Here is an 11803-nt window from a genome sequence, read left to right as displayed (position 1 = left end):
GCTGGGAAAGCAGATCACACTGCCAATGTCCAGATTGAAAAGAGGATTTACCTAGAAGAGCTGAACCATCTGTGAACACATTCATCTCTGGACTGGCTGCCCAGATCAGTCACAAGTCAGTTTAGGTGAAATCCAGCAGAGCTCCAGAAAAAGCTACCAAATCTCAGGTGCTCTGCGATGTCTGCTGTGAAAAGAAAAGTGCAGCTCTGAAGTCCTGCCTGATCTGTATGGCCTCTTACTGCAAGACTCACCTAGGACCTCATGAGAGAATCACTTCAGCCAGGAAACACAAACTGATGGACCCTGTGGGGAAACTGGAGGACTACATCTACCAGAAACATGAGAGACCCCTGCATAGATTGTAAAATAGATTTGTTGTGAGCATTCACAATGCAGATTAGGATGATCTTGTTGAAACTTCTAAATATTATTACACTAATATTACATTAACCCCCATGATTAAGGGACCCAAGAGACCATGTCCCCCTCCCAAGAGAGGGTTACCGGGACCTAAACCTGAAGCTAGGCCTCGGGGTAGTGCTCCTTGGTGAGTTTGGCAAGGCCATGGAAAAAGTCTTTGCAGGTGCCAACTGAGCGTAAGAAAGGACCTGTTCTAAGCTGTTCAGGAGAAGAAATCAAACTCTCTGTGCATTTGTATATATTTCCTGTAACTCAGCTTTGTGAAAATAATGTTTACCTTCTATATTACGCCATAGATAGCTCCCCTTTTGCAACTTGTTCTGAAATGGCACTGAAGGAAAGGTTTTGTGTACAAAGCTTTTGCTTTTGTGATGTGTGTTCCAAGTATTTGTCCCTAGTAAGAAATATGTCAGCCTTATAAATGTTATATCAGCCTTATACTTAAGAGCAGTCTCCTTTTTTATTGTTGTTTATGTGAGATAATGAAAGATTGTATTCTCCATAGAGTTGTCTAACTTAAGGGAATTAAGATGAGTGTAATCTAGACTTCACATGTGAATGCAATGTGGAAATGCATCTTCTGGAGCTGCAGATGGATCTGTGCATTTAATAGCATTGAATATACAGTAGCATTAACAAATTGGTAAATGGTTTAGTATAAACCTTACAACGCAGTCTGATGACTTTTGTGTTAGTTTTCCTTGTCATTCGAGAGAGAGAGAGAGAGAGAGAGAGAGAGAGACTGACCATCTACAGCCATCATACAGCCATCCACTGTAATGATGCCACCTTGTGCAAGGATCAGGTTCTCAAAGGCCCTAGGCTGGAAACATGTACATCATGCCTCAGTTAAGTGGTCTTTAGGCAAGAAAGTCGAGATTATACACACGTCTTTGGTCTAAAATGGACCGGATTACTGTCCATCTGTCGCTATCAAGCTTGCAGTGTTCATGTGCAGCAAAGACAACATCTCCAGTAATGCAGACGACGGGGCTGGATGTGTCCTCCATTTAGACAGGCTTCCTGACTCACATTCAGTATTTCCTCAATCTGTCCCCTTGACAGTCCCCTCTTCCACTTCAGTAGGGCAGGCAGGTGCTCCTCACTGCGAGACATTAGACACACCACCTTTGACACCTTTGGATTTGACAGCGAGTAAGGATCAGTGGACAGATGTGAGACTGAGTTTACCTCTCATTAGGGAAGTCTCTGTACAGCGCTGCACAGATGAGCTTGAGAGAATTTACATCATTGCACCCCAAAATCTCACCCATCTTCTGCAGAAACCTTTTCTGCTTATCATCAGTGATGCTCTGCTTAAAACAGACAAAAATGACATCGGCTTTACATCACAGTGTAGATTACAGTTAGACACAGTATCCATTATGCTTTACAATCCAACTTGCTGTAAGAACCAGCTGATGAATAGGAGAATGTGTGGTCACACTTTTCCTTCTGGTTCTCTTATCTGGCAGAACAAATCGTTTTCAGCCAAACCTGGATATAAAAAAAGCTTCAAAACACTTCCTTTCCCAGTTGCTAGGGGGCAGTGTCAACCCCTAGTTTGCTGTTAAAGGTGGGAAGAAGATTTGGAGAGAAGCTGGAGTATGTTTGGCTTTAAACACTTTAAAGTGTTTCTTAGATCCTTGTTTGGGGGGATTGTATATTCTTTGGCTCAACGTAAGTAATGTGTTTGTGTTTTGCAGAGCTTTTCATGATGGTTTCATCCTGATTTAGAGAGTAGAGGAAGGGATTGGTGACGATATCTCGATCATAAATTTTATACGTGCTTCTGTTTCCTTTTTTTTCTTCTTCTATAGAAGGCCTTTGTTTCTACTGGGTTTGGTTTGGATGCATCTCTAGACCTTTTCCAAATACAGATGATCTCTTTTGGTATTTATACTGGACGTCTTGGTTCTTTGAGTGGAAGACCAACTTTAAGTGGCTTTGAGGACTTTTGCTTCAGTCATCTGTCATCCTACTGAGAGTTTGGATGGGAATTAAACTTTAACTGGATTACTGATGAACTGCATCATCTCATACAGGCATGAAAAGTATATAGCATGGAGTGGACATTCTGAGAAGTCATGAGACTGTTTTGTTTTACCTGCTTAATGCTCAGAAGGACTTCTGACTTCTTTTTCCTCTGATATAAATAGTAAATTTTATGCTTCTTTTTTCTGCATTACTCAAATAGTATGAATCACTGAAACCGGGTGTGGGAATATTTACATTTACGGCATTTGACTGACACTCTTATCCAGAGCGACTTACAGCTTGATCATTTTTCACAGGTAGGCCAAGATGGTGTTAGGAGTCTTGCCCAAGGACCCTTATTGGTATAGTGTAGGGTGCTTGCCCTGGTGGGGGATTGAACCCCAGTCCACAGCGTAGAAGGCAAAGGTGTTAACCACTACACTAACCAACCACATGCTCGGTGGATATGTCCCAAAACAATTCTCTATATATTCAAATTGATATTGTCAGCTTCAGATATTTGTAGCCATGTGGGGTTATTTCTTCTTTAGGAAAGGCAACCCACCCCTTACTAATTTCTGTTAACCTCATTCCTTGGTCCAGGTAAACCCAGTGAGTGTTACAGTTGAATCTATCATGAATGAGAAAGCCAAAGAATTTTTGTCTTTATAGAACAAGAACGTTTTATTTTAATCAAAACCGATATCTGATTTGTCATGTAGCCTCTTAAACTCCTTGGAACCACCGGTGGTTCCAAACCGCACTTCCTCATGTTCTTCATAACGTTCATATTCCATAAGCTCCATTCAGAAGCTGGGCGTCGTGTGAGGCTGTAGCTCTTCTCTCCAGTCTAATAGACGGTGACGTCATTTTAAACCCTTATAATAAAAGAAGCTGAACTTTGTTTTTCTACTGAAAGTCGAGCCGGTTTTTCCCCAAATCTGGGCTCTAAACTATAAACAGACGGAGTCTCTTCAGTGATCTGCTCTGGAAGAACATCGGAGATTTTTGGCTTTCAGCAGTAAATTGTAAGCATATAGTGATATGTGTAGATCACTAATTCTGTTAATTTCAGGGAACTTTTTCAAAAAATAAATAAAATTAAAATTTCCATTTATTTCATGCAGTTACTGAATAATCTGCCTTATGATTTGGTCATGTAAATTCAGATGTACAAACCAAAATATACCCTGTAGAATAAGAGGTTAATTGAATTTATTCATTTTCTTTTACTGTAATTCACGTAAAAAATTTGAATTAAACGGAAATAGTTGAAACCTGGTCACTAAAATTTTACTTTGTGGAATAAACAGAAAATGTCACCTCAGATTAAGTTGGTAAGAAAGTAGGTATATAACCTGATGCATCACTCAATGCTTAACATTACAGTAGTGTATTTTGGCTACTATTTGGGCTTGAAGTCATTTATCAAACATTTTGAAAATTCGCTTGTTTTTGAAATGATTAGACTGAGTTTTGGGTTTTGCTAATTTTATAATTTAATTCAGTAAGATGTCATTTAAAACTTGCAGTTCTTACCAGTTCTGTGAAGGTGAAATGGAAAAGTCCAGCATCTCTCATCATCATCGCCTCTAGATCACCCCGTATCCTTTCCAGCTGTTTGCGCTTTCTCTTCATTAGACGATGCAGGTACGCTCTGGTAACACTCTGGTATGCTGCATGTACAATGTGCTAGAGAACAGAGAAGTGGTCGGATAGCGAGTTGTTGTAAGCTGGATTCTGGACAAAAACTTTTATTTATTTATTTATTAAATTTGAGTCTTCCGTCAGGTCTCATATGCTTAGAATTCAAATTCTAAACCTTGTGTGTCTCCTCTCCCTGCTCTCTTTGTGGTAAAGGTGCAAGCATGTTTCTAATCATGTCCCTCAAGTCGTATATGTGTACGTCCTCTCCCTTGAAATACTTCTTTAGATGGTCCTAAAATGTTGGAGAAAAAAAGGTCTTTGAAAACTCAACAGATTGCATTTTCTGTAAATCATGAATCTGAGTGCTAGGCCTAGTCACAAATAAGAACTATTATAGCTATTTGTTATATACAGTATAAACATGCACATGGCTTTTTATGGCTTCCACCACAGTAGAGAATGAAGAAGCGGTTGTTTGGAGAGTAGATTACAATCTTGATGCTTTAACACATTAGAGTTGAGACACACCTCTGCTAGGCCTGCAAACCACCGCTGTACAATGGACAAAGCTAGAGCCTCCATGTTCTCCAACATCAGGAGAGTGGATGAGTCAGTGTTATTGTTTGAATCCACGATTTTGAGAGCATACGACCTGCAGCAAAGGAAAACCATGACCATGACCATGTCTCTTACAAACATACACCGATCAGGCATAACATTCTGACCACCGCCTTGTCTCTTGATTCTCTGATACTTTGTTTACCCACTTTTACCCTGTTCTTCAGAGGTCAGGACCCCCATGGACCCTCACGGAGCAGGTACTATCATTCTCATGGATCATTCTCAGCACTGTAGTAACACTGATGTGGTGGTGGTGTGTTAGTGTGTGTTAGGCTGGTCTGAGTGGATCAGACACAGCAGTGCTGCTGGAGGTTTTAAACACCTCAGTGTCGCTGCTGGACTGAGAATAGTCCACCAACCAAAAATATCCAGCCAACGGCATCCTGTGGGCAGCGTCCTGTGACCACTGATGAAGGACTAGAGGATGACCAACACAAACTGTGCAGCAGCAGATGAGCTGTCGTCTCTGACTTTACATCTACAAGGTGGACCGACAAGGTAGGAGCATCTAATAGAGTGGACAGTGTTTAAAAACTCCAGCAGCACTGCTGTGTCTGATCCATTCAGACCAGCGCAACACACCAACACCACCACCACCACATCAGTGTTACTACAGTGCTGAGAATGATCCACCACCCAAATAGTACCTGCTCTGTGAGGGTCCATGGGGGTCCTGACCACTGAAGAACAGGGTAAAAGGGGGTAAACAAAGTATACAGAGAATCAAGAGACAAGGCGGTGGTCAGAATGTTGTGCTGACCTTCAAGCTCAAATTGTGTTTTAACAGGTCTAATAAACAAACCAGCCAAACAGAGTCCTGTGACCTAATAGGTGCCTTTTTAATATGCATCGTTTCATTTTGCGGATCACCTTCCAAACTCACCGGAGGTGCTTACATGTGTCCATTATCCTGAAGAGATGCAGTGGATATGTTTCATTGGGCTTCTGGGCCTCCAGATGTTTTTTCTCCATATTCACGTACCTGAGAGGATACAGCTGTTATCATCTCAAAACATTAACACAAGTCCTAGAACAACTACAGGAGGCTGTAGGATATTTATAAGTAATTGTGTGTAGTTGACTGTGTGCCTGCATTTCTGGTTCAATAAAGTAATGTATAAAATATTCAGTATAAAGGACTTGCCTCGCTACGAAGCTGTGGAGTTCAGCACAACAAAGTCTTTGAACAACTGACCTCAGAGTCTCACTGATTCTTTTTGAATCCTGAAGAGCAGCATTCAGACACTGGGGAGAGAGAAAGAATGATAGAATGATAAAAACATACCTGGAGTCAATGTTTAGGCACAAACAATGTCCTGGAGACGTGCATTTTATGGAATATATGTGACCAAAAGATGAGAATTTCTCCTCCTTTAGTTACCTGTATAACATCCACATGAACTTTAACAAGGTTCTCTTCATATCTACAATCACCAGGATCCTCACTGTACTCCAGGATCTTCCTCAGCGTTTCTGAGATGTGCTCCTGAATGAGTGTGAGAAACTTCTGCTTTGACTTCTCGAACCCTTCAATCAGTAAGAGAGGGTCGGATACTCTGAGAACACGGTCCTGGGGGGTGTCGTGGCTTTTTGGAAAAGGAAAGAAAGAAACTGTGATGTTGTGCAAAGTGGTTTTAGAGGTATACGCTGTAAAAAGTGGCTCGTCAGATCCACTTAAATTTACTTCATGTGGTAACAAGTAAAGTAACTAGTTTTATTCAGCTCAGAAAATGACTTTGGTTGAAAGAATCGTTCAAAGTATTTGTTTAGGTTGAATAAAACTGCTTATTTTACATGTTACCACTTTTTACACTGTAGTGTCAACATCGTAACAGAGTCTCAGAGTCTCTGTGTTACTTTATAGAAGTAAGATTAACTTCTTTACTTCACTTTTTGTTAATGTTCAGAAAATGTCATTCATCACGAAATGATCACATCATGCAAACGGTAAATGGTGTTTTCTAATGATGTAAAATAGTAATGAATAAAAGGTTATTTGGTTTTAACGTGACACTGATCGTTTGCAATATCAGAGACTAATATATTATACGGTAATAATTATTTTGCTGCCTACCTAAAGTAAGTCTGCTTCACCCACTGTAGAAGGACCAAGGCCTCTTTCACTGATAAACTTCCATCTACAAACAAGTCCAACACATCAAAGAGGCGGCGATTATAGCTGTCAATCAGGAAACTCAGCAGTCCTGAGTTGTTTAAAACAGGTTCCAAGCGATTAACCTCACTGTATGCCAAAAGCAGAGCATCATTCAGGTATTCAACTGTCTGTGGCTGAGAATGTTTGGACCCCTTTGGTGGCAGAGTGGGAAAGTGGTTGTCTACAGACATTTTTACGACCTCAAGGTAGTTACTCAACCAGTTTTGACAGTAGCTGCTTCCGTGTCCCTCAGGCATCATACCATTCATTTTCGCCCAATGGTTAACCTGCTCAGCAGCATTTGTCAGCTCCTGTGACCTTAAATCCCCCAGAAGAACATCTCGGAGAATGGCAAGGACCTTCTGACCTTCATCTTCAAGATCCTGAGCTTGCATCCCAGGGTCTGGTCCAGACTGGTCCGCACTGTTCAGGCAGTAACTTTGTATTCTGGAATCTCCTGTTGGACACAAGTGGATTTTATTTATTTATTTTGTTTGTTTACGATTATCGTCTGAGACGTCACGCTGCCTTTTGAAGCTTTATTTCCATGCGCACTTGCCAAGTCTGTTAGCACTATGCTGTCAATGCAACCTTTAAGTGTAAAAGAAGTTTGTAATTCATCATTTTCATTATTTGTTTCGATGCAAAGCCACAAATAAACCAAAGCTTGTGTTTATTTCCATCATTTTAAAGGCCACAGCGTGATCATTTACTTGCAGCACCTGAAAAATGTGCATTCCAAATAATTGAAATAATGTCTTACCATCCACAAGTTCATTGAGCTGTGAGTTGATGTTGCTCACCAGAGGTCTCCTGACGTCTCCGTCCCTTGTCAGCGCTCTTTTCTTTAACATATTAATAAGCTTCTCTACAAACTTCAGTGCCAAGATTTTAATGACGATTCAAATCCATCTGATATGGTTGAGCCACACAGGTGGTTTCTTTTTTAGCTCTGCCAGTGCACACCTCATATTCCCCAGAGAAGGCAAAGGGATATGAATGGCCTGCCCACTTCATGCAAGCCACACCTGCAGTGCTATACCTTCACAAGAACCCAACGCGCTGTTACTTCCACTTCTCAATCCAAACATTCCCCCCAGCTTTCCCCCAGTATTAAGAGAGGCAAATGTTTTCTCTGATAAAATATATGTAGACTTGTTCAAATGAGGAAATAATCTCATTTAATTCAAGTTTCAAGCTGTTATGTCTTTCAGAAAAGGACCTAGGTATTAAAGTCATAGCCGGACTGTAGTTATTTTTTTATTTTAGCAGCAGAATGTCATAAATTAAACATTTTCAAGTCAGGCACAGGTCCTGGATATGAAGCATTTTGAACAAAATCATCGCAATTTGACTATTTGGCTATAACACTTTACCGTCTATGACCTGATGTATGCAGTCAAGTGCCATTATACAATCCAACGCCATACGGTAAAAACTAATATAATCAAGAGTATTTATATCCGAATCAGTTCCATTGGCAGCATGAAAATGCCCTCTGAGCTCATTAGGAATGATTCAGAAAACTCAATGTAATTAAGGAATGTCAGGATTCTGGAATGACGGAGGTTGTGTCTTGGCTGTTTCACATGGAAAGACGGCAACAGGATGAGTATGGACCCACAGAAAGGCCCAATCCCGTTTCTTATTTTTACCCCTACCCCTTGTTTTTGAGTGTCATCTTGCCCCTTGGAACTGAGTCACAACAGGTAGTGGTCGAAATCTTAAAAAGAGCATCACTTCATTAACAGCTACCAGCGCTGCTCTGTAGGCGACCCTGCCCGTCTGCAGTGACCGCAGAGGAGGGGAAAGTTCAGCTCCTCACTGCTGGGCTTTAGTTACATTTAGGGATCATAAGCCTTCAAAGAGGGGGGCAATATTTATTATCACCCCCCACTAATTCTTCAGTGACATGAAGCTGAAGTCAGAGATTCGCCAGCTTCTTGTTAGAATTTACTGTTCCACCTTAAATGGAGCAGCAGTTACATTCTGGCACTTCAGGCGTCAGAACTGCTGGACTGTTTAAGGTGGAACGGGAAAGTTAGCTAGCTAGCTACCGAGACATTTTTTTCATGCTTGTTATGAAGAAAAGGACCAGAATATATTGAAACAACATTAAACTAAGAAAATACAGTGGGTGTCGTAATTTGTTAACTTTCGTGGGTTTCTTTGGTCTCTCATGCTCCAACTTGACAGTTTTTCCTTCTGGAGTGACCCTCTGAAAATCCTTCACTTGAAGGGCGATGTGGCCCTAACATTTCGCCCTCCCCCTCTATCTCAACACCAGTTGGGACACCTACCCCTAGACATAAACGCGCGAAAGGGGGGGCTACGGGCTCAGTGATATGGGATTTGGCCAAGACCAACTTCCAGTTGTTGGGCGTGATTAACATAGAATGTTTGGGTTCTACACATTATCTTGCTTAATGTTATAGTACTTACATACTAACTAGTAAAAGTCGAATCCGTTGAGTCTCATATGCAACAGCTTCCCTAAACATGTTCTAAACAGTCCCGACGTGCTGGTTCTCACCTGTTTCAGAACCTGCAGGGCACGCTTGGCCGGGTTATGTAAACCCAGTGGCAGTAATTAAATCTGCCATTATAAACAATGAGAAGTCATTTCCTTGCTTTAACTTTGCCAATGATGTTTTACTGTTTATTGTATTAAACATAGTGGGTCAATGTAATTTAGCTTAAGCTGATATTTCACTTATTTTTGTGTGCCTTTAGCCGGCTAGTCCAAAACTATTGTGGTTAGCTTCTTAGTCCATTAGCTAGTGGGTTAGATCACGGCTCAAAAGCAAATGTTTAAGCTTGCTGCTACTTCTTTGCTTGTTTTGTTTTACTGTGGTTCTTGTTTTACTTTATTTCATATGTTCATTTTACCTTGAAGGGCATAAATCCGAAAAATGAGAGCTGCACTGTGTACATCAAACATATTGTCACTGTCAGGTCAAAACCTTGTTTCTCCATTTTCCATCTTTTTTGTTTGTTTGTTTGTTTTCAGAGCTGGAAAACAGTTGCACTTACCCAGGAGTTGAAATTTCAAGATGAATGGACCATCAGAAACATTCCAAAATTATTTGGAAAATTTCCACTTTTCTTTTACTTACACTAAAGGTAGGACGAATTTTTTTCTCCTCCTATAAATTTACCATTGGCAGTGGTGGACAGTAACTGAGTAAATGTAATTAGTTTCTGTACTTTAGTATTTTTTGGTGTATCTGTACTGAAGTTTCTCCATTCTGGGCGACTTTCTCCTTTCACTCCACTACATTTCAGAGTCTAATATCCGACTTTTTCCTCCTACATTTTGAGAAATCTGTGGCTCCTTTTGGTTTCTGTGTGTATAAAAACGTAACATGTCAAAACGAAAGAAGCGCAAAGCCAGAGCACCAATCAGGGCCCAGCGGTCACTTTGCTAAGAGCTGGTTTTGACCTGTTGGTCATACCGACCCAGTGCAGCACGCGGTTCAACGTCAGCGCAGCAGCGTCAAACTTTGGGAGAGTCTGTTCAACATAAATGATGAACTAACCTAACTTTGTGTAAATAGAGCTCAATATAGAAATATGTCCACATATGCAGTCGAGACTGACGCGGCTTTTTTCTGAATTTCTACAAACACCATTTCATTTTATAGTAAATGAGTTTGGGCTGGTTTATGTTTATGAACAGAGGCTACAGATCAACATAGTAAAGGAGCTCATCTGTGATCCTGAGTTTAAAGCCAGTTTTTATTAAACTTAAACTTGGAACTAAGTTGCATTAAGTTAATTACTCTTTTAGTACTTTTACTTTGATACTTAAGTACATTTGAAGGTAAATACTTTAGTACTTTTACTCAAGTGGAGGTCTAAAGGGAGGAACTTCTACTTTTACTGGAGTAATATTTTACCTTGGGTGTCTCTACTTTAACTCAGGTTCATGGGTTGTGTACTTCATCCACCACTGCTCGTTTGAAATGTAATGTTTTGTCCCAACATCAGTGATATAAATGCACTTTGCATATTTATATTTAAGCTTACGTCTAAGATATACACACACATATTTTCAAAGAAATCTTTTTTAAAATAAAATATAAGTTATGATATAAATATTAGATGTTTGTCTGAAGTATAACTCAATTTTCTTACGTATCACACTTGATGTAGTTTACTTTCACAGTAGTGTACATGTGAAAAAGGTTCAGTTAGTGGCAACTTTTTAGACAATATATTATATACAATTTAGACAATCCTGCTCCAGCGACCCCGCGACCCAAGAGGATAAGCAGCTTAGATGATGAATGAACAAATGTGATTGTTCTTGCTGGGGGTTTCCCAAATTGCACCATATCACCTGAGGAAATCACTTGACATTTAAAGTATCTTTAACAAGAGAGCAACTTTTCATGACTTCAACATGTAACTTGTGAGCACCAATCAGGCATAAGATTATGACCACCTCCTTGTTTCTACGCTCATTGTCCATTTTATCAGCTCCTCTTACTATATAGGTGCACTGATCAGACGCAGCAGTGCTGCTGGATTTTTCAAACATCTCAGTGTCTCTGCTGGACTGAGAATAGTCCACCAACCAAAAATATCCAGCCAGCAGCGTCCTGTGACCACTGATGAAGGACTAGAGGATGACCAACACAAACTGTGCAGCAGCAGATGAGCTGTCGTCTCTGACTTTACATCTACAAGGTGGACCGACAAGGTAGGAGTGTCTAATAGAGTGGACAGTGAGTGGACACAGTGTTTAAAAACTCCAACAGCACTGCTGTGTCTGATCCACTTGTACCAGCACAACACACACTAACTCACCACCACCACATCAGTGTTACTGCAGTGCTGAGAATGATCCACCTGCCCTGTGAGGGTCCATGGGGGTCCTGACCACTGAAGAACAGGGTAACAGAGTATCAGAGAAACAGATGGACTACAGTCTGTAACTGTAGAACTACAAAGTGCAGCTATACAGTAAGTGGAGCTGAT

General features: G+C 40.6%; 2 protein-coding genes across 3 annotated transcripts; both read right to left on the bottom strand.

Annotated features, from left to right (window-relative positions):
* Nucleotides 1-1087: 1087 nt before the first annotated feature.
* On the bottom strand, nt 1088-5594 carry LOC108441976. 2 transcript variants are annotated; one of them, XM_017721776.2, is made up of 6 exons: nt 5549-5594; nt 4573-4696; nt 4220-4336; nt 3937-4089; nt 1612-1736; nt 1088-1525 (listed from the first exon to the last, which is right to left on the bottom strand). In XM_017721776.2, exons 1-6 carry the CDS (start codon nt 5569-5571, stop codon nt 1369-1371), a joined length of 699 nt encoding a protein of 232 aa, XP_017577265.1. In that variant the 5' UTR covers nt 5572-5594; the 3' UTR covers nt 1088-1368. The 2 variants fall into 2 exon arrangements, with proteins under 2 accessions (XP_017577265.1, XP_017577266.1); XM_017721777.2 differs by having other exon boundaries at nt 1612-1733.
* A 5-nt stretch (nt 5595-5599) lies between these two features.
* On the bottom strand, nt 5600-7215 carry LOC108441972. Its single transcript, XM_017721772.1, has 4 exons — nt 6740-7215; nt 6047-6251; nt 5818-5910; nt 5600-5647 (listed from the first exon to the last, which is right to left on the bottom strand). The coding sequence occupies exons 1-4, from the start codon at nt 7213-7215 to the stop codon at nt 5600-5602; spliced, it is 822 nt and encodes a 273-aa protein (XP_017577261.1).
* Between the last annotated feature and the right edge of the window lie 4588 nt (nt 7216-11803).

Source organism: Pygocentrus nattereri, chromosome 2, assembly GCF_015220715.1.
Source record: "Pygocentrus nattereri isolate fPygNat1 chromosome 2, fPygNat1.pri, whole genome shotgun sequence".
Classification (NCBI taxonomy): domain Eukaryota; kingdom Metazoa; phylum Chordata; class Actinopteri; order Characiformes; family Serrasalmidae; genus Pygocentrus; species Pygocentrus nattereri.
The sequence above is the reverse complement of the archived record's forward strand: the minus strand, read 5'-3'. Positions and strand labels throughout refer to the sequence as shown.